Source organism: Apostichopus japonicus, chromosome 17 (genome assembly GCF_037975245.1).
Source record: "Apostichopus japonicus isolate 1M-3 chromosome 17, ASM3797524v1, whole genome shotgun sequence".
In the NCBI taxonomy this organism is placed as follows: Eukaryota; Metazoa; Echinodermata; class Holothuroidea; order Aspidochirotida; family Stichopodidae; genus Apostichopus; species Apostichopus japonicus.
This window is the reverse complement of record NC_092577.1, coordinates 37,170,483-37,194,397: the sequence shown is the minus strand read 5'-3', so window position 1 is coordinate 37,194,397 and position 23,915 is coordinate 37,170,483. Positions and strand designations below refer to the sequence as shown.

The window sequence follows — 23,915 nt, the reverse complement described above, 5'->3', positions numbered from 1 at the left end:
TTATTAATTAAGGAATGACAACACAGACTCCTGCCATTTGACTTGTATGTGAAAACTAAAAACTAGGGTATGTTTATTCGGGATTCATTTTAGCTTAAATCTTAAAATTTGATTGTTAATTAGGTTTGATTTGGTTCTCAAATTACCCTACACCCTGTAATGCTGTAAACGAAAACTTACACAAATATTGCTAATACGAATGATGTGATGTTTAGTATGCACTGCCACGGTCTCATATTTCAGAATGGCTCTTCAAATACAATATTTTAGAAATTCCAATTTATCCCTACTTTAACCATGGCTGGGAAAGAAAGGCACCCTAAAGCTAACAGCCAGTCGTTTACGATAAAATGTAGAGTAAACAGATACACAAGCTCCTTCCAAACAGAAATCCCTTCTACATAATTATAATTATCTCTATGATATATATCAAACAAAAAGTCATGTTGAGTTATAAGAATTAAGCTCTTCATTTCAGACGTTTTTGAATGATTTGCGATAATCTTTTGTTTCTTTAGGAATCTCATAAAAACCAAGAGAACTTCTTTTTAATTTGTTAGCACTTTTAATATAAATATACAAAGTCATAAATACAAATATCTCTTTACTTTTCAATCCTTACTATGACAGAAAAATATCAAGGCACTTTCTTTAACTATGGAGAAAACACACACCAAGCTTGAGAGTGTTATTTGGCTGTGACACTTTGTTTCGTTTAATCACCTTATGTCAATACTGCACCAGTTCAGTTGTCATATTTCAGGTACAGTTAATATGCAAAGAATAATGACCCTTCACCATTATCTACACGCCTAGGTAAATAAATGTATTTTCTATGCTCCAGCTTCTGGATTTAATGACTGGTTCCTGCCGATTGAGTCCTCAAGTGTCTTTGAATCATATCAATCAAGATTACTAATCAGATTCCTTCACCCTCCGTAAAATTTTGGTGACATCACTAGTGAATCTGCATCTGAAATTTCAATAAGATCAATACTCACTCTCAGTCTACGTTTGAACATTTTTTTCCTGTAAAATGAATTTATGAATTATTCAAAATATACTCAATGGTACTTTAATAAAGATTCCAGCATACCCAGAGGTAAGACACTTTTGAGTCCCATTTTAGCTAACTGATATTGACTGCCTGTTGTTCATCTGTGAATCATTCAAGTATAGCATTACGGCGAAGAATTTTAAAATGACATTATCGGGGTCCTAGCCATGAAACAGCGTTCTCTAATGTAACAAAAGCTGCTTATGTTGTTCATATCCATCTTAATCATGTGTCAGAAACTTGTAAGTGCTTCTAATAGGTCCTTTTCAAATAGTATTGCTGATACATTTGTACAAGCTTACTGGGTACAGAGCAACATGTGCTGTATGCAAGCTTTAAAATCATATAAATACTTGTGACCAGTAAAACACAGTATTTTACTGACTGCCGAACTGTCCCTGCTTCTGAGGAACTCACTTAACGGTCTGTATATTTGAAGTCTAGTTAATCCAACCAACTTAAGTACCACATCCAAACTGGGGTCTGAAACAAACGAGGCTGCAGCCATCGTTACAGACGAAAGGCTGCAGCTTCTTGTCAAGAGTAACCATATATGAAATCGGAGAAAGGGGGGGACAGACATAATATTACACTAACGCTAGATTAGATAACTTTAATATGTAACAAGAATGTGCATTACAACAAAAACAGTTCCATTCTTCAACATTGTTTCAAATGGTTCAAAATATAGCACCATTTCGCATCTAAGCAACCGACATTTTTACCAACATTTCTCAAAGGAGAGGGAACAACCCTCCACTTAGAACCCTGCAAGGAGGACATAACATCTTAGCTTCCCTCCTTTCTCACCATCTTAGCTTCCCGACTCTCCCACGTTTGAGTGACCAGATTGACAAGTTATCTGCTATTCTAGCAGCGAGAGGTGATGGAAGGATGAACAGTAAACTAATGTCTATCAAGGAATACATCACGATAGGCACTCAGATATCCTACTTCTGAGTACTTTACTAAAGATCTAGGAAGGCTGTTATTTCGAGGCAAACTATTTAAAAAGCAAGCTTTGTTATCCATCATGCATGAATACTTACATTGTTGATGAATAACTCTGTTTAATATAAGCCCAAAGAACCTCATCTTTTCTGTAATTGCTTCATTAACTTTATCACAGTTGTGGCATTTAGCTTGCAACTTGTCTCCTGGTTCATAGCACCTAATAAAACAACAGGAGAAGAAAAACAGAGTAACATAAAACATGGGACCATCCTAATAAGATGCAATCTGCTATAAAACAACAGAAGAAGAAAAACAGAGTAACATAAAACATGGGACTATCCTAATAAGATGCAATCTGCTATAAAACAACAGTAGAAGTAAAACAGAGTAACATAAAACATGGGACCATCCTAATAAGATGCAATCTGCTATAAAACAACAGGAGAAGAAAAACAGAGTAACATAAAACATGGGACCATCCTAATAAGATGCAATCTGCTATAAAACAACAGGAGAAGAAAAACAGAGTAACATAAAACATGGGACCATCCTAATAAGATGCAATCTGCTATAAAACAACAGGAGAAGAAAAACAGAGTAACATAAAACATGGGACCATCCTAATAAGATGCAATCTGCTATAAAACAACAGGAGAAGAAAAACAGAGTAACATAAACATGGGACCATCCTAATAAGATGCAATCTGCTATAAAACAACAGAAGAAGAGAAACAGAGTAACATAAAACATGGGACCATCCTAATAAGATGCAATCTGCTATAAAACAACAGAAGAAGAAAAACAGAGTAACATAAAACATGGGACCATCCTAATAAGATGCAATCTGCTATAAAACAACAGGAGAAGAAAAACAGAGTAACATAAAACATGGGACCATCCTAATAAGATGCAATCTGCTATAAAACAACAGAAGAAGAGAAACAGAGTAACATAAAACATGGGACCATCCTAATAAGATGCAATCTGCTATAAAACAACAGAAGAAGAAAAACAGAGTAACATAAAACATGGGACCATCCTAATAAGATGCAATCTGCTATAAAACAACAGGAGAAGAAAAACAGAGTAACATAAAACATGGGACCATCCTAATAAGATGCAATCTGCTATAAAACAACAGGAGAAGTAAAACAGAGTAACATAAAACATGGGACCATCCTAATAAGATGCAATCTGCTATAAAACAACAGGAGAAGAAAAACAGAGTAACATAAAACACGGGACCATCCTAATAAGATGCAATCTGCTATAAAACAACAGGAGAAGAAAAACAGAGTAACATAAAACACGGGACCATCCTAATAAGATGCAATCTGCTATAAAACAACAGTAGAAGTAAAACAGAGTAACATAAAACACGGGACCATCCTAATAAGATGCAATCTGCTATAAAACAACAGGAGAAGAAAAACACAGTAACATAAAACATGGGACCATCCTAATAAGATGCAATCTGCTATAAAACAACAGGAGAAGAAAAACACAGTAACATAAAACATGGGACCATCCTAATAAGATGCAATCTGCTATAAAACAACAGGAGAAGTAAAACACAGTAACATAAAACAATAGACCATCCTAATAAGATGCAATCTGCTATAAAACAACAGGAGAAGAAAAACAGAGTAACATAAAACAATAGACCATCCTAATAAGATGCAATCTGCTATAAAACAACAGGAGAAGAAAAACAGAGTAACATAAAACATGGGACCATCCTAATAAGGTGCAATCTGCTATAAAACAACAGGAGAAGAAAAACAGAGTAACATAAACATGGGACCATCCTAATAAGGTGCAATCTGCTATAAAACAACAGGAGAAGAAAAACAGAGTAACATAAACATGGGACCATCCTAATAAGATGCAATCTGCTATAAAACAACAGGAGAAGAAAAACAGTGTAACATAAACATGGGACCATCCTAATAAGATGCAATCTGCTATAAAACAACAGGAAAAGAAAAACAGAGTAACATAAACATGGGACCATCCTAATAAGATGCAATCTGCTATAAAACAACAGGAGAAGAAAAACAGTGTAACATAAACATGGGACCATCCTAATAAGATGCAATCTGCTATGAAACAGCAGGAGAAGAAAAACAGTGTAACATAAACATGGGACCATCCTAATAAGATGCAATCTGCTATAAAACAACAGGAAAAGAAAAACAGAGTAACATAAACATGGGACCATCCTAATAAGATGCAATCTGCTATAAAACAACAGGAGAAGTAAAACAGAGTAACATAAAACACTAGACCATCCTAATAAGATGCAATCTGCTATAAAACAACAGGAGAAGTAAAACAGAGTAACATAAAACACTAGACCATCCTAATAAGATGCAATCTGCTATAAAACAACAGGAGAAGAAAAACAGAGTAACATAAAACATGGGACCATCCTAATAAGATGCAATCTGCTATAAAACAATAGGAGAAGAAAAACAGAGTAACATAAAACATGGGACCATCCTAATAAGATGCAATCTGCTATAAAACAACAGGAGAAGAAAAACAGAGTAACATAAACATGGGACCATCCTAATAAGATGCAATCTGCTATAAAACAACAGGAAAAGAAAAACAGAGTAACATAAACATGGGACCATCCTAATAAGATGCAATCTGCTATAAAACAACAGGAGAAGAAAAACAGAGTAACATAAACATGGGACCATCCTAATAAGATGCAATCTGCTATAAAACAACAGGAGAAGAAAAACAGAGTAACATAAACATGGGACCATCCTAATAAGATGCAATCTGCTATAAAACAACAGGAAAAGAAAAACAGAGTAACATAAACATGGGACCATCCTAATAAGATGCAATCTGCTATAAAACAACAGGAAAAGAAAAACAGAGTAACATAAAACATGGGACCATCCTAATAAGATGCAATCTGCTATAAAACAACAGGAAAAGAAAAACAGAGTAACATAAAACATGGGACCATCCTAATAAGATGCAATCTGCTATAAAACAACAGGAGAAGAAAAACAGAGTAACATAAACATGGGACCATCCTAATAAGATGCAATCTGCTATAAAACAACAGGAGAAGAAAAACAGAGTAACATAAACATGGGACCATCCTAATAAGATGCAATCTGCTATAAAACAACAGGAAAAGAAAAACAGAGTAACATAAACATGGGACCATCCTAATAAGATGCAATCTGCTATAAAACAACAGGAGAAGTAAAACAGAGTAACATAAAACATGGGACCATCCTAATAAGATGCAATCTGCTATAAAACAACAGGAGAAGAAAAACAGAGTAACATAAAACATGGGACCATCCTAATAAGATGCAATCTGCTATAAAACAACAGGAGAAGAAAAACAGAGTAACATAAAACATGGGACCATCCTAATAAGATGCAATCTGCTATAAAACAACAGGAGAAGAAAAACAGAGTAACATAAAACATGGGACCATCCTAATAAGATGCAATCTGCTATAAAACAACAGGAGAAGAAAAACAGAGTAACATAAAACATGGGACCATCCTAATAAGATGCAATCTGCTATAAAACAACAGGAGAAGAGAAACAGAGTAACATAAAACATGGGACCATCCTAATAAGATGCAATCTGCTATAAAACAACAGGAGAAGAAAAACACAGTAACATAAAACATGGGACCATCCTAATAAGATGCAATCTGCTATAAAACAACAGGAGAAGTAAAACAGAGTAACATAAAACATGGGACCATCCTAATAAGATGCAATCTGCTATAAAACAACAGGAGAAGAAAAACAGAGTAACATAAAACATGGGACCATCCTAATAAGATGCAATCTGCTATAAAACAACAGGAGAAGAAAAACAGAGTAACATAAAACATGGGACCATCCTAATAAGATGCAATCTGCTATAAAACAACAGGAGAAGAAAAACAGAGTAACATAAAACATGGGACCATCCTAATAAGATGCAATCTGCTATAAAACAACAGAAGAAGAGAAACAGAGTAACATAAAACATGGGACCATCCTAATAAGATGCAATCTGCTATAAAACAACAGGAGAAGAAAAACAGAGTAACATAAAACATGGGACCATCCTAATAAGATGCAATCTGCTATAAAACAACAGGAGAAGAAAAACAGAGTAACATAAAACATGGGACCATCCTAATAAGATGCAATCTGCTATAAAACAACAGTAGAAGTAAAACAGAGTAACATAAAACACTAGACCATCCTAATAAGATGCAATCTGCTATAAAACAACAGGAGAAGAAAAACAGAGTAACATAAAACATGGGACCATCCTAATAAGATGCAATCTGCTATAAAACAACAGGAGAAGAAAAACAGAGTAACATAAAACATGGGACCATCCTAATAAGATGCAATCTGCTATAAAACAACAGAAGAAGAGAAACAGAGTAACATAAAACACTAGACCATCCTAATAAGATGCAATCTGCTATAAAACAACAGGAGAAGAAAAACAGAGTAACATAAAACACTAGACCATCCTAATAAGATGCAATCTGCTATAAAACAACAGGAGAAGAAAAACAGAGTAACATAAAACATGGGACCATCCTAATAAGATGCAATCTGCTATAAAACAATAGGAGAAGAAAAACAGAGTAACATAAAACATGGGACCATCCTAATAAGATGCAATCTGCTATAAAACAACAGGAGAAGAAAAACAGAGTAACATAAACATGGGACCATCCTAATAAGATGCAATCTGCTATAAAACAACAGGAAAAGAAAAACAGAGTAACATAAACATGGGACCATCCTAATAAGATGCAATCTGCTATAAAACAACAGGAGAAGAAAAACAGAGTAACATAAAACATGGGACCATCCTAATAAGATGCAATCTGCTATAAAACAACAGGAGAAGAAAAACACAGTAACATAAAACATGGGACCATCCTAATAAGATGCAATCTGCTATAAAACAACAGGAGAAGAAAAACACAGTAACATAAAACATGGGACCATCCTAATAAGATGCAATCTGCTATAAAACAACAGGAGAAGTAAAACACAGTAACATAAAACAATAGACCATCCTAATAAGATGCAATCTGCTATAAAACAACAGGAGAAGAAAAACAGAGTAACATAAAACAATAGACCATCCTAATAAGATGCAATCTGCTATAAAACAACAGGAGAAGAAAAACAGAGTAACATAAACATGGGACCATCCTAATAAGATGCAATCTGCTATAAAACAACAGGAGAAGTAAAACAGAGTAACATAAAACATGGGACCATCCTAATAAGATGCAATCTGCTATAAAACAACAGGAGAAGAAAAACAGAGTAACATAAAACATGGGACCATCCTAATAAGATGCAATCTGCTATAAAACAACAGGAGAAGAAAAACAGAGTAACATAAAACATGGGACCATCCTAATAAGATGCAATCTGCTATAAAACAACAGGAGAAGAAAAACAGAGTAACATAAAACATGGGACCATCCTAATAAGATGCAATCTGCTATAAAACAACAGGAGAAGAAAAACAGAGTAACATAAAACATGGGACCATCCTAATAAGATGCAATCTGCTATAAAACAACAGGAGAAGAAAAACAGAGTAACATAAAACATGGGACCATCCTAATAAGATGCAATCTGCTATAAAACAACAGGAGAAGAGAAACAGAGTAACATAAAACATGGGACCATCCTAATAAGATGCAATCTGCTATAAAACAACAGGAGAAGAAAAACACAGTAACATAAAACATGGGACCATCCTAATAAGATGCAATCTGCTATAAAACAACAGGAGAAGTAAAACAGAGTAACATAAAACATGGGACCATCCTAATAAGATGCAATCTGCTATAAAACAACAGGAAAAGAAAAACAGAGTAACATAAAACATGGGACCATCCTAATAAGATGCAATCTGCTATAAAACAACAGGAAAAGAAAAACAGAGTAACATAAAACATGGGACCATCCTAATAAGATGCAATCTGCTATAAAACAACAGAAGAAGAGAAACAGAGTAACATAAAACATGGGACCATCCTAATAAGATGCAATCTGCTATAAAACAACAGGAGAAGAAAAACAGAGTAACATAAAACATGGGACCATCCTAATAAGATGCAATCTGCTATAAAACAACAGGAGAAGAAAAACAGAGTAACATAAAACATGGGACCATCCTAATAAGATGCAATCTGCTATAAAACAACAGTAGAAGTAAAACAGAGTAACATAAAACACTAGACCATCCTAATAAGATGCAATCTGCTATAAAACAACAGGAGAAGAAAAACAGAGTAACATAAAACATGGGACCATCCTAATAAGATGCAATCTGCTATAAAACAACAGGAGAAGAAAAACAGAGTAACATAAAACATGGGACCATCCTAATAAGATGCAATCTGCTATAAAACAACAGAAGAAGAGAAACAGAGTAACATAAAACACTAGACCATCCTAATAAGATGCAATCTGCTATAAAACAACAGGAGAAGAAAAACAGAGTAACATAAAACACTAGACCATCCTAATAAGATGCAATCTGCTATAAAACAACAGGAGAAGAAAAACAGAGTAACATAAAACATGGGACCATCCTAATAAGATGCAATCTGCTATAAAACAACAGGAGAAGAAAAACAGAGTAACATAAAACATGGGACCATCCTAATAAGATGCAATCTGCTATAAAACAACAGGAGAAGAAAAACAGAGTAACATAAAACATGGGACCATCCTAATAAGATGCAATCTGCTATAAAACAACAGAAGAAGAGAAACAGAGTAACATAAAACATGGGACCATCCTAATAAGATGCAATCTGCTATAAAACAAGAGGAAAAGAAAAACAGAGTAACATAAAACATGGGACCATCCTAATAAGATGCAATCTGCTATAAAACAACAGGAAAAGAAAAACAGAGTAACATAAAACATGGGACCATCCTAATAAGATGCAATCTGCTATAAAACAACAGGAGAAGAAAAACAGAGTAACATAAAACATGGGACCATCCTAATAAGATGCAATCTGCTATAAAACAACAGGAGAAGAAAAACAGAGTAACATAAAACATGGGACCATCCTAATAAGATGCAATCTGCTATAAAACAACAGGAAAAGAAAAACAGAGTAACATAAAACATGGGACCATCCTAATAAGATGCAATCTGCTATAAAACAACAGGAGAAGAAAAACAGAGTAACATAAAACATGGGACCATCCTAATAAGATGCAATCTGCTATAAAACAGCAGGAAAAGAAAAACAGAGTATCATAAAACATGGGACCATCCTAATAAGATGCAATCTGCTATAAAACAACAGGAGAAGAAAAACAGAGTAACATAAAACATGGGACCATCCTAATAAGATGCAATCTGCTATAAAACAATAGGAGAAGAAAAACAGAGTAACATAAAACATGGGACCATCCTAATAAGATGCAATCTGCTATAAAACAACAGGAAAAGAAAAACAGAGTAACATAAAACATGGGACCATCCTATAAGATGCAATCTGCTATAAAACAGCAGGAAAAGAAAAACAGAGTAACATAAAACATGGGACCATCCTAATAAGATGCAATCTGCTATAAAACAATAGGAGAAGAAAAACAGAGTAGCATAAAACATGGGACCATCCTAATAAGATGCAATCTGCTATAAAACAACAGGAAAAGAAAAACAGAGTAACATAAAACATGGGACCATCCTATAAGATGCAATCTGCTATAAAACAGCAGGAAAAGAAAAACAGAGTAACATAAACATGGGACCATCCTAATAAGATGCAATCTGCTATAAAACAACAGGAGAAGAAAAACAGAGTAACATAAAACATGGGACCATCCTAATAAGATGCAATCTGCTATAAAACAACAGGAGAAGAAAAACAGAGTAACATAAAACATGGGACCATCCTAATAAGATGCAATCTGCTATAAAACAACAGGAAAAGAAAAACAGAGTAACATAAACATGGGACCATCCTAATAAGATGCAATCTGCTATAAAACAACAGGAGAAGAAAAACAGAGTAACATAAAACATGGGACCATCCTAATAAGATGCAATCTGCTATAAAACAGCAGGAAAAGAAAAACAGAGTATCATAAAACATGGGACCATCCTAATAAGATGCAATCTGCTATAAAACAACAGGAGAAGAAAAACAAAGTAAAGTAACACTAATATTTCTGTGTTGTAACTAAATGTTTAATAATGAAACAGGAGAAGTAAAACGAAAAAAACAAAAAAACGATTGCTTTTTTTATTTTGAAAACTAATAAATTCCTCCAAATTTCAAGCAATCAAGCTTTAACATTAATAACACAAAATATATTATTTTTGGCACGGAGGAATTTGCAAAATAGTACACTGTATGCTTAAGTTAGAAATGAAACCGGATTAAAAATATTATACAAAATAAAATATAATTTACAGAATAGCTAAGCCTCATAATGCACCACTTGACATTTCAAGTTTTAGTTTTCTCTGGTAAAGGATGATTCCACATTTGACTATATGACTCCTACTGTAGAGTTCCAAACGCCACGACTCCTACTGTAGAGTTCCATACACCATGACTCCTACTGTAGAGTTCCATATACCATGACTCCTACTGTAGAGTTCCATACGCCATGACTCCTACTGTAGAGTTCCATACACCATGACTCCTACTGTAGAGTTCCATATACCATGACTCCTACTGTAGAGTTCCATACACCATGACTCCTACTGTAGAGTTCCATATACCATGACTCCTACTGTAGAGTTCCATACGCCATGACTCTTACTGTAGAGTTCCATACGCCATGACTCCTACTGTAGAGTTCCATACGCCATGACTCCTACTGTAGAGTTCCATATACCACGACTCCTACTGTAGAGTTCCATACACCATGACTCCTACTGTAGAGTTCCATATACCACGACTCCTACTGTAGAGTTCCATACACCATGACTCCTACTGTAGAGTTCCATATACCATGACTCCTACTGTAGATTTCCATACGCCATAACTCCTACTGTAGAGTTCCATATACCATGACTTCTACTGTAGAGTTCCATACGCCATGACTCTTACTGTAGAGTTACATACACCATGACTCCTACTGTAGAGTTCCATACGCCATGACTCCTACTGTAGAGTTCCATACGCCATAACACCTACAGTAGTGTTTCAAAACTAATAACAACTGACTTTAAGTTATACCCTTAAACTACATGATCTGTGCTAACATATGATGAACACTGATAAAACCTTACCAACCCAGATGAACCTGACACCTGATACATTTGACAAGCCTCCAGGTATAATTATCAAACCAGGTATCTGCTGGATATTTCTACAAAGAAAGGAAGAAAGAAAGACAGTATGAAGATTAAAATGTTACTCAACAAAATTCTAAATGTTTGTTTGTGTAAAACATTCCAAGATTCATAACAATTTATCAATTAAAAATGATCATCAAAGAGTAGGGGCCAAAGTACTCTTCAAAACTTGAAGGTTAATGTCACAGAGACATGTTTTATGGCACAGAGGCATGTTTTATGGCACAGAGGCATGTTTTATGGCACAATTAAGATTTCTTACAGTTTGGCAAAAGTATCTTAAAGCAGCATCTTGCGTCCTTTTCTATGATTTTTCTCAACCTCACTGACTCCACTATGCCATAACGACATACATAACTAGCTTATCTATTTAAATCTTACTTCAAATGGTGGCATAAAAGTCGAAATATTTCCATCTTTCAACTTTGTTTTTCTCCAAGATATTTTCCGTTGGGATCCCAATAAACATCGCCCATAATATGAGTATTTAAACAATACGAACGTCATTGACCAATACTTAATACAACACCATGCTTGATTTGTGTACAGTCTATATGGCAGTTGTACCAGGGAGTTCCATAACAACTCCCTGGTTGTACCAACGCAAAGTCTTGAATCTATTTTTAGCAATGGATCATAACTCAAACTTCATCTCTGATTGGTTGAATTCAAACTAGTGGGTTGGGGGAACTGTATGCGATTATTTTTAAATGTGGAATTTGTCGTGGGACACTTTTCTCATTATCTGCAAATATCCGTAATTACTCGCCAATTAACGTTGGCAGGGAAAAACTGGGCTAATATCTTAGTTTGCTGTTTGTGATTGATATATGTAAAAACTCGATGGACATGTCAAAAAAGTAGAAAACGGCGACCAAATGCAAAATGCTGCTTTAATGTATCTGGCAACAGCAGAGGTTTTATTTTGCTGAAAATACTTTTTGCTTGTCATTACTTATAACAATGTGTATATTGGATAGCATTCAACTGGTCCTCTATGACACCATGCAACCCCACTGTACATCCTTCCACACCCGTGGTTGGGGGGTGGGGTGGGTGGAACCAGTTCAGTGGTTACTGGTTATACTATGACACCCCTTTCATACAATCCTGTGCCAATCCGCACCTGTGATAATTTGTGATCACAGGAAGAACAAGATAGACACACACGTGAGCATGCCTGGTAACCTCACTTGTGAACTCAAAATGTTTTCGTGTGTACCTAAAAGTGCATTTGTCTGAAAAACATGTGTTTCAGTGGTTAGGCTATGACACCTGTTTAAGATGCAACCTCTATGCTTAGGGCTGTACAACCCTATATAACCCTATAATACACTAGCAACACTTACATATATGTTATATTACTGTACATTTTACCAAGTAATTCACACATACGACCAATTAGAGCTATGAATTCAATCAGATAAATTCAATTACTTTCAACTAAATTCTGAAGGTTATTCTCCTCCTGAACAAAATCCTGACAAGCACAAATCAAAACCACGTCATCTATGTATGATACATAATTACTAGACTTTTCACTTTTGTCACATCATATAGTGGGCTTCATAACCATTATGGAATGATACGGTTATTTTTGGGTGTATCACATGAGACTATCAAGTTGTGTTTAATACTTTATCCCCATGATGAAACCTTATCATAACAAAAGTCATGTAAATAAATGCATATCAAACCTGATTCATTGATTGCACCAAAGCAGAAGATGTTGTGATCAGGTCAAACTGCAATCCTGTAACAAAGACAAGGTTCGTTCACTTTGAGTTGATCAAAGTAAATGGTTGAATGAAAACCACAAAATTTCATTATTGCCATTTGGTCATGTGTTAAAAAGTGATAGTTTGATACATGTGCAATTCCGTCATACTAACCTACTGTACATACCATCAAGTAGTCATTCAGTTTAAATGAGTGTCACATTCTGCTGAAATGATATAGAACCTCATTCAATAACAACCTACCTCCTGGGTTTTGAAAGATCTGTAAAAGAACATCTCTTCCCATGATGGTCTCATTCCTCTGGAGAAGTGCATGTGGACTTGGAACGTTAATTAAGTCTGATGCCTTTGCCACTTCATGACCGCAGTTACGACAGAGTAAATGCTCTGGAAAAAGCAAATAAAAAACCCAACTTAATAGCACATCACATTCACCGTTGCTTGCAACTAGAGTTTTCTGCTTGTCGCTACAAAATGCAGACAGTACAGTAATGAAACTTGATACCTTGTTATCATTAGCTGGACCTGAGATGTCCATCGCTGTATCGTTTGTACTCTGTGCTGTGGGTATTGACCGCAGCTGTATGTACTGACTGTACACTAGTGTCTAATTACCGAAGATAGCAACCTGCGTGCGTATTTTCTGGGATCGATGGTGGTGTGTAACACTTCGGTTACACCTCATTCGAAACTAGGTCAGATTACCGGCATGAGACGTTTCTTTTTGCGCGAGTCTTCACACCCTTTAAATGTGCAGTATGTTACTGTACAACTACAAAGTACTGTTACTGTTAAGTGTTGTTGCATGTGAGCAGCAACAAACTGTTTCGTAAAACCAAGTTTTTTTATTAATAAAAAGGTGTTAAAGATTCATGTTGCCTAAGCCTCTGTTTTATATTTCTATGTATATTAATTTCTGTGAGTTGTACTTACGCGTAGGCCTACAGTATATGCTGCTTAAGTTATAGTGAAGGCAAACGTTACTGTCGTTAGGCTAACAAAGCTACCACTAGTGTAGAGTAACTTTATCATTTTGACAGTGTAGAAATTGGATTAAGGAGTACTTACCACCCCATTCCACATCTGCATCATCAGCAGTTACGCATTCAACTACAACAGATATAGATATTGTTATCGTCATCAAAATATGTCTAAATTTCCGAAAGTCGAAATCACCAATGCGGGCAGCCATATTGAAAAAGGTGGCATAAAACATTGATACGAGTCAAAAGTCGAAAATGAACATCTCTGAGCTCATTTATTCACGTATTTGCGTTGAGCGAAACGGACACATTGCAGAAGCCAGGGGCGCAATCGCCAATTTTTCTTGGCCACATGTGCTGGATCGATCTTTACTATTCATCACGTTATCAGCGATTCTTATGAGCGATTCGTTCCTGTGATTGCCGGTGTAGCAGTACAAACTGTCGCAAAAATCCTCTATGTGAAGCGTATGTAGAAAGAGGAGGAAAATATAACAGCCATAGTATTTTCCTATTTTTATGTAGGCAGACGTCTGCTTCATTCTAAAAAAATCTGGAAATTGTTTTTTTAATGGGAACCGGGTGGGGTGGGGGTTACAGATATGTGGGATGCAGGTCACCCGGTTCATGCTGGTAATTAGCCTTTGGGAAAATGTTCAGACATTTACCTGTTAGGTTCTAAGTTGCCGCAATACCACCTTCCCTAGCTACCGCCCCCCCCCCCCCGGGTATAGAGTGACTAGATAATAACACGTTACTGTCGTACATGGGTAAACTTTTTTTATAATACTATAAGTACCGTGGGAGATTACATAATAAGCGTAAGTTTAGGCGTCATCTCTTTCAACCTTCACACACATGAACCGGATATACGGAATAATGATAATGTATTATTATTGTATGGACCATACAATATTTATTATGAAAATAAAAATACATTATCGTTATTCCGTATATCCGGGTTCCCTTTAAATGACCTCGGGCCAGCGGCTGTAACCTTCTACCCCCCCCCCCCCCTCTCTCTCTCTCTGGTCAGTTCAGTGCATATTACTCGATCATTACATGCAAATGTTAGGGATTGACTATATCCTTGTTATCATACATCGTCACATAGATAGGCTTGACCTGAGCAATATGTTTGCACGTCACCACTGAGTGGTTTTCTGTATCTAACCATCCCTTCGTTCCGTTCTCCATTTCATAATTTTACTAAATTCCAACCAGCAGGAGAGCAAACACCTGTTTGGTACTGAGAAGAGGAGGGAGAATAAGATGTCATGTCGTCCAGTGGAGGGTGCATGGTGTATGATGGTGATACAGGTGGCCCCTAGCCTTCGAGGAATTTTCGTCATTACATGCAAAATGTTGCTATATAATTGGCAACATTTGAAAGAATCTTCCACTTCCAAGGTTGCTCTGCGCATACATCTTATTTACTTTTATACTTATCACTAGGACTTTTGCGTGATATTATGTCTTCAGGTTGAAGGTGGAAAATGATTAATTCTGAGGAAGTGGATTAAGATGTATAAGTGATTGCGTTCCTGTTAAGCATTGCTGTATAGGTCCGCTGGAGAGGGGGAGGGGGAGGGAAGGGGGAGGAGAGTCTTACTTGCAGGAACTCTCTTCTGTTTTCCTCATTTTAGTTGCATGGTGTATGCTAACTATATGGTTGGGTATCCCGTGCAGTAGGTGATGTGCCCGTATTAATAGGCTGTTAAAATGCTAAGTAGCTGATTTATAGCACTTGTTAAGTACTTCTGTCTTATCTTGACATTGATGAAAAAAAATTTATGGTAAAGAATATAGCAGAAACCAGTGGCGTAGGAAGGTACTTTTGAGTGGGGGGCTGAAGACTGATGGCCGGCCTGGGGGAGGGGTCTAAGGGGAGGGGGTGTCCCCCTCCCCTTTGGAATTTTTTGGCATTTCCAGGTGGCCTCAGATGCAATTTGGTGCAATGTAGCACACTTCAACACCCACTCTATTTTGTAAAAACTTTTGCATTTTCACCTGGCCTTAGATGCAATTTGGTGCTCCAAATGAGATTTTTTCTCATTTGGAAATGAAAAAGGGGTTTTCTGACTTGCGAAGCGGGGGGACGGAATGATACTTCCGCCCCTCCATATTTTTCACTGGGGGCTGGCGCCCCCCTCCCCCCCAGCCCCCCGGTTCCTACGCCCTTGGCAGAAACATTTCATATTGCATGGCGGTGTTACGTGAACAACTATTAATTTAGCAATGGTAACACTCCACGCTCGACTGGCTCCGCAGGTCAGAAATTTTAAATTGAAAAAGAGTAAGGTAACAGAAAATCAGTTCGAGGCTGGACATGCATGGTTGATTTTGAACAGAGTGACTAATTAAACACATGGTCGCTCTCGTTCTCTATATCTCTAAGTGGCACACCCGTCAATTGTAAATAGGTGTATGACTAACGTGCTATTGGTATTAGTCCGTGCGTATAGTAACCATATAGTCAATATGCATGCTGTAGTGTCCTAATCGACGTTTCGTACTCGAATTTGGTGAATCGTGCCGTTTCATCCACTATGTGAACCACCATGCATAGCGTCCGGATTAGCGCGTAACTGGCCGAATCATTTTGAAGCAGGTACATAAGGCGATAACAACTTGTTCCTGTAGACGTATAAGGTGGGATTTATCAATATTTTAAGTTTTGAAAATACTAGTTTCTTCACTAGTATAGGATATATTGGACAAGACAGTGTATAATCCATTCGCATCTTTGCATCAGGTCACGAGCTAAAGTAGAGGGTCGGGCAGCGACTGCAGACTGGCTCAGTTCATATAACGTAACGGCAAAAATGAGCAATGTACAATTATTATGTCATTATCAAATTATACTAAAAACACATTTAACGTCTTACTGTATCAGATTTTCAGTTTTCAAACTGTAAGAGAAGATTTGTAATGCCATTTTAGATTTCTCAATGCCAAGAACATATTTGTGCCTGCTAATAGTAGTAGCATGACTGCCTTCCATGAAAAGGAGGGATATAAACAGATTTTTAATCTCCACGAAGGCAAAAAAGAAACATCTGAGTGCTAGTCAATGTTTGATCAGTTATTCTGGTATTCACTATTCACCTTTAAGACCGTGATGCTAAATCTCTGGAATACTCCTTTAAGGTTCAATATATGACGACATCAGCTCCTCAGTACAAGCTCAATTGTTAATTTTAATCCATTGTCTTATACATTACAATATCTCAATAAAAACATCTTTTAACAGCTTGCCCTATGATGACATTTGTCCTTGACAAATTTGAGTCACTTTCTAAGCATGTCATTTGAGTTCATATATGGGTTATGTTTTCTCATCCAGTTGTGTGTTTTATCTGAGGTTATGTCTTTTTTTGTGTGTACGTTTTACATACAATCCAGCACTTTAATTGATGAACTTCAGCTGTTTAAACGTCAATTTAAAAACAAACTAAAGTTTTAATACATTGACTGATAGAGGTACTTTTCAACGCTTTATATCATACCGTACATAATTTTGTGCTTGAAGTCATACTTTAAATTCAGTTAACTTATTTTTTTCAAAAAAATAATTCATACAACTCCTCTCTTCAGCTCATTTATTCAAACATCAATCGACTACAAACGTCAGAATCGTCATGATATTATGGCTCAATATTACTGAAGATTGACCCCAATAAGCATGCTCTGTAGCCAGGACGACATAGGCTGGTTCAATAGGTAGGAGGGAATCACAAAAGTCGCGGTGGTGGCACTGGGGAACAGGCGCGTAGCGAGGAATTTGCCGAGGGGCGAAACCTGTAGGCAAACTATGTAAGCGTAGCGCCACCATAAGTTGGCGCGAAGCGAACAAGAACATTTTGGCCGAAAATGCCTCTCAGATCGCTGGATATGGCACTTCCCAGGCCTTGTAAGTTGCATCTAAGCAGTTTCTATTTTGAAATTACTAGCGATATCATAAAAACAAATATGCTCAAGGAGGGGGCGCTCGTCCCTTTTCCCCCTCTCCTTAGCTACGTGCCTGCTGGGGAATGTGACTTTGATTTGATGCCGGGAAATCGCAAACTTAAGGTTTCTCGATACGTTCAGACCAAATAGTTTCTCTGTACAATCAGTGGCAACAACTGTTTATCAGAGAAAGGGTACTTCGTATTTATATTATTCGTATAGTACCAGGGAACCATTTCTAATGTAAATGTTATCATAATTTTAATCTAATTCACCAAAAAATGACAAAATAACAAGAGAGCACACAAAAACAAGACCTGATGGGAGAATTATGGTACTTTTACACCAGAAGGGGAATTTCCTGTTAATGAAAAGGAGCATATTTGATGCTTTTACAAAACTGAGGAGGAAGAGCCGCTTATTGTGCACCTGGGCTACGTCGTCCTTACCCGAAGCGTCATTAGAGAGGAAACAAGGCCCGTCCCCGACTCCTCCACGTTTTGTATCAACTATATCTGTGTAATGAAAAATCTCGCTCCGGGAGATTTGTAATAAATGGAACAACTTCATTTTTTTTTGCAGACAATTTGCAACCATGGAGAGAGGCAGGGCGATGCCGTATTCCTTTCATCCAGGAGGACGCCTTCTTCCCATCAGACCAATGCCAATATATTTCCAAAGAGCCCATCCTTTGCATATACCTGGACCCAGTGTTCACCTTGACCCCAGGGTACATCACACTGCCATGCCTCACCTAATGTTTACTGCGAGTCTGGAAAGACATTATAGAGAGCCGACCTTTCCAGGTCCTCTCGGTGATCCAAGGAAGGTGTACGTACTTCACGATATGAGGTCCAGAGCTGGTTTTCATCCTGATAAAAGAAGGTCACATTCATTAAGAGAGAGAACAGCTTCTAAATTAGAACCAATCGTGGATTTCTCGGATGTGAATGATTCGTTCCAGCAGGGAGTAGAGGAAGAAGATAGTACATCAATAGAGGAGGAATTGGCCAGGATTCAGGAGATCTCAGAAGATGGAGATGGGGATCAATTTGATCGGTTACAGACCGTGCACGGTGACAGAAGCCAATCGGAAAGTCAAGACCATGATGGATACGTGCCTCTAGAGACGATACGGCGGGTAAAGGAACAAGCTAGACAACAAGCAGTGCGCATGCGTGAACGGGAAATGCGTGAGAATGTTGAAACGATTGATCTGAGTAAAACAGCTGTAGACAGTCATTACGATCGACCTAGACGTAATGTTACAGCTAGGAGTTCTCATCGTAACGGAGAGCAGCGGGGACCAATTCACAACCCGGGAACAGCGGCTCGTACCAACACCGCAGCACCGGGATATGGACGAGAATGGATTCCGGGAGAAAGTAATATCCCTGACGGCATCGTCGCCGGGAGTCATTCAAATGTCGCTGGGAGACGTTTGGTCTCGATTCCCGACTCGGCATTTTACGCGACCATATCCGAATCAGCCTCTGTACCTGACATGGATGGTTTGTCCTCCACCGGTCCACCAGAACCACCTGAGAGACCCCGGAGTCGAAACCAATATAGGCACAATAATCCACGGTACGATAGACCACGACAGACGATAAGACGAATGGACTCGTCAGTCCAGCCAATTATTCAATCTGCCAAACATCAGAATGAATTAACATCTTGTAAAAGAATCATTATGGTTTTCCTATTAATCATCTGTGTTTTGTTTCTGATGACAGTGACTGGAGTCATTTTGACCTTCATCTTCAGTAAGTATTTTTTTCACAAATATGCTTTGCATCGAAACGTGTTCTATTTAAGCTTAGCCTGGTCATTTTCATGGTCAAAACAGTTAGTAACCATACTGACAGAAAGCCCCCCCCCCCCCCTCATAAAAAAAGACTCATTGAGCTTCTAACTGAAATAATATTGAAAATAGTCTCATTAAACAATTTAAAGCATAGCTATGGAAATAAAACATGCTCACTCCAGGCCCCTAGCTAGGCATTCTGAGTTGGAGGGACCCAATCAATTTAAGGAGGGACCCCAGCAATCTAAGGAGGAACCATAGGTATGTAACCTATAAATAATGGTCCATTTCACAATTTGTAATTAGTTATAATGTTAAAATAGCAACATTCATATAAAATGTTTGAGAGAGTGTAATGAAAAGTACATCAAATGTGAACATTGTTTAGTTTTTTATTTTGACACTTTCAAGGATCTGTATCTCAACAAAATTCCCATCCGCCTTTTCTTATCTAGATAAATGTTCAGAAGGTCATTTCAAAAAATAAACTTATTTCATATTTTTAACAGCTTTTTCGATCACTTGATTGTCTAACCATTGTTAAAACGTCTTGTAATTTTGTCAATTATTTAGTGCTTTTCTTAATTCACGTAGGCCCAAGCTTCCAAGGGTGTCGACAAAGCACAGAATGTGGTAGAAAAGCTGTAATTATTGGAGGTAAGATAGACTAATCTGACTAGCTCTTTGAACTGAATTTACGGATCCAGGATTACAGAATGGAAGGGGTGTGGTCCATTGGTCATTCAGGAGATGTGGAGGGTGTACACACAAGGTTGTGCTAAGCACTATTTATGTACTTGGGGGGGGGGGGTCGGGGGGAGGTGGAGCGGTTGTTGTGTACACCCCTGGATCTACACCTGGAAATTGTTACAGCAGTGAAGTGACAGACCATTCTACAATCCTCACATAAATAATTCAAGATTTATAAGAGATGTTCCAGTTGCACGAGAGGCAAAATTTAAAACTACTCCACCCTGCCATATGAAAACCCCCATCTAATTATATTGTTTCAAACTCTTAATATGTTAATTTGACTGTGATTTATCATTATGCCGTGTCAATTTTTCGGTCATTCAAGAAGTGAATGACAGTACGTGTCATGGGGTGTCGTGTCATCTCCACAACTGTTTGATTTTCTTCAAAAAAGAAGCCTAATATAGTCTTCAAGACATAAATGAAGAGAAATCGAGATAAATAAAACAAATATATCAGTTATTTATAATGGTTTTGGAAGTACTACTAAAACAAGATGGGAAGTCATACTAATGCAACATATCACACGGTGTTTGTTCCTAACATTATGGAGTGTCAATAGCCCTTCATTTATTTATTTATTTATTCATTTTTATATTTATTTTGTTTGTCTCCTTTTATCTCTATTTACAGCTTCTGTTCTCGGTGGATGTGTCCTACTGTGCTTATTCTTCGCGTGTTGTGCATGGTGTCTCTTTGTGAGTTACTGTTATGAAATAGTGATACCATCTCTTTGATGTTACCGAAAAGCTCCATCGAGACACCTTACAGGCCTCTTATGTATTTATCTAGGTCATGGATTCAGTTTTCCCACGAGAATTTTTTAACTATCTTATTGAATCTTGGTACAGGGCCTTTTCCCAAAATAGATTCCATTATGTCTGTGGAACATTCGAGAAGGTTCTCTCACGTGGTATGGAAGTTTCCATAGAAAGGGGATGGACTTCCAAACTCCCAACCAATCAGGGCAGATCAGTGCCAGTGCACTTATTTTTATATCATTAAGTTAATACAGGATGGTCAGTTTATTGGCTGCCTACTGATTGTGCGCAGAGGGATTTTTGTAGAAGTAGGGTATAAAAGTAAAAGGAGGCCGAAAGATTCTCCACTTGATCAGAAAATTTATCACTCCGTCAGCGCTCCGTGATCAGTTCGTCATTGCTTCGTTACTATTTCATCACTCCTAATTGTTTAATTGACGGAGTCAAGTCAAGTCAAATCATTGTAATTTAGTTTTATTTGTTAAGAGAATCGACAGAGAAGAAATTATACCGAATCAATAATCAAATCCTATCTCGTCAAATTGTTTTTCTGTGAACTCATTGTTTTCGCCCGTTCGAGACATATCCTGAAGAAGCATAAATACGGCATCAAGATATCCCAGTACCTTTCTATCGCGAGTCCCGATAAAGTATCACTATCGGAAGAGCCGGGCTCGACACAATATTACATGGTGGAGGAGCGGGGGCTTTCTTCAGGAAGAAAACGGAAACGGAACTTTTCACAGCTTTCGTTCGTTACGTTCAATAACGAACAGGAGATTTTTTTGGGCCCGAAGACCTAACGAGGAACACAACGTATGTTCACGACCTAGCCTAACTGAAACACTCTACGAGGGAAGACGGCCTATACTAGCCTAAGTCTGTACACCGGAACCACTGATCTGTACACTAACGTTAATCAACCCAGCATGCAGTTCGCGTTTGAACATTCGCGCAACTAGTACGTAGTTAGTCATACTACAGCTCTAAACATCAGAACTGAACATTTTCGCGATCTAAGCCTAGACTCTACCCGATGTTAACGGCGAACGAATCTGCAGCACACGAAATGTAGGCCCGCCTGCTACTGCTACTACCTGCTACTACCTGCCACTACTACTACTACTAACCGAGGGACTTCAATCATCGTTTGCAGTTCCACTACCAGTTCTTAGTTAAACTTAAGGGTGAGTGAAATCATGCCAATTTGTATCCCAACCCCTATTTGAGATCAGAGTGTACCGTTAAGTTATTTTAATCGTGTCCATGTATTGAATATTTGTTATTTGTATTTAATTGCGGTCGATAGTGTGTTCAATTAAGTAAAGGCTCATGTTGTATACTCATAACTAGCCTAATTGTATTCGGCATAATGTCCGTCAGTAAACAGGAAACTTCGACCTCTGTTATGCAGAAACATAGACCCACTGATTTTTTGCCATCACGATTTCAGGGCGATGTAATTGATGCAGATTTAGCCGAAGCTCATTATTTGGGATTTGAAGATTATTTAGAGGTGCATAAATTGCCGTCCCAAACCACCCCTGTAGCGGAAGAATTTAATGAAATATGTCGCATATTTAAGCGAACACTTAAAGGCCAAGCCAGACTCTGGATTGAAAACAAAAATTTTTCAACTGTTGCTGATCTTCGAAAGCAATTCCTTGCTCGTTTCAGTCCAGGCACTTCTTCCTACGCTAAATCACAGGCATTTCAAGCATTAAGCTATACGCCAGGTGATACAGCTCAAGCTCATTTGGCCAAAATTTCAAAAGCTGCAGCACAATTAAGCTATGGCGAGGACCAAATTAGAGATAAATTCATCTCGACCCTGCCTTTGCAATGCCGCTCAGCAGTGTTAATGTCTGCATCACCACAAGCAACAATTGCAGATTTGGTCATGAAAGTACAGTGCTATTTTGACTTACAAATACAAAGTCAACCACCAGCTTCTTCCGAACCATTTATGGCAATGCACGACAAAGCGTCTTCTGTTCAGACTCCTACTATTTCTGCATCTTCTGAGATACACGAGTTGTGTACCAAAATTCAGGAATTAGAAACCAAGTTTGATCAGTCACGTAGGTCGGAATCGCAAGACAATCCTAAAGATATGAGGCAAAGATATAGTTCTCGTGATTCTCGTGGTCCTAGGACAGGTCAGAATAATAACAGGAGAAGGTTACCATATTTTAATCCTTCAATCACATGTCATTACTGCCAAAATCGAGGTCATTTTGCACAATATTGCCAAATTCGCCTAAGCCATGAAATGGAGGCTAATGTAAACAAAGTACCACCTCAGAATTTTCATTAGGGAGCACTTATGATTGCACTCATCATACAGTGACTCCAGACAAAGTACCAAGTAAAGGAAGATCGAAACGTAAAGCAAATAATATTTGGAAGAATAGTAATATTCCTAGTTCTAGATATACAGGGAACGACCGTAATGTGGATATTCAACTGGACACACGTAATTTTGTAAGAGGTACTTTACATGATGGTAAAGGAATTTCATTGTTGTTTGATAGTGGAGCAACACGCT

The 23,915-nt window shown here is 37.4% G+C and overlaps 2 protein-coding genes across 3 annotated transcripts in view; one reads left to right on the top strand and one right to left on the bottom strand.

The window, feature by feature from the left end:
• The window catches only part of LOC139984843 (uncharacterized), a 15,435-nt gene extending 991 nt beyond the window's left edge, over positions 1-14,444 (bottom strand). Inside the window, exons 1-6 of the mRNA XM_071998944.1 lie at positions 14,181-14,444; positions 13,356-13,499; positions 13,071-13,126; positions 11,308-11,387; positions 2,107-2,228; positions 1-973 (exon numbers count right to left, since the gene is read on the bottom strand). The exon at positions 1-973 is cut by the window's left edge and continues 991 nt beyond it. Of these exons, the coding sequence (XP_071855045.1) occupies positions 930-973; positions 2,107-2,228; positions 11,308-11,387; positions 13,071-13,126; positions 13,356-13,499; positions 14,181-14,328 (594 nt within the window). The 5' untranslated portion in view covers positions 14,329-14,444 and the 3' untranslated portion in view covers positions 1-929. The remainder of the gene's footprint in view (positions 974-2,106; positions 2,229-11,307; positions 11,388-13,070; positions 13,127-13,355; positions 13,500-14,180) is intronic.
• Positions 14,445-16,496: 2,052 nt separating this feature from the next.
• Positions 16,497-21,894, top strand: LOC139954888 (uncharacterized). Of its 2 annotated transcripts, none has more exons than XM_071954866.1 (4): positions 16,497-16,706; positions 18,629-19,812; positions 20,448-20,510; positions 21,240-21,894. In XM_071954866.1, exons 2-4 carry the CDS (start codon positions 18,642-18,644, stop codon positions 21,341-21,343), a joined length of 1,338 nt encoding a protein of 445 aa, XP_071810967.1. In that variant the 5' UTR covers positions 16,497-16,706; positions 18,629-18,641; the 3' UTR covers positions 21,344-21,894. The 2 variants fall into 2 exon arrangements, with proteins under 2 accessions (XP_071810967.1, XP_071810966.1); XM_071954865.1 differs by having other exon boundaries at positions 16,499-16,747.
• Positions 21,895-23,915: the final 2,021 nt, after the last annotated feature.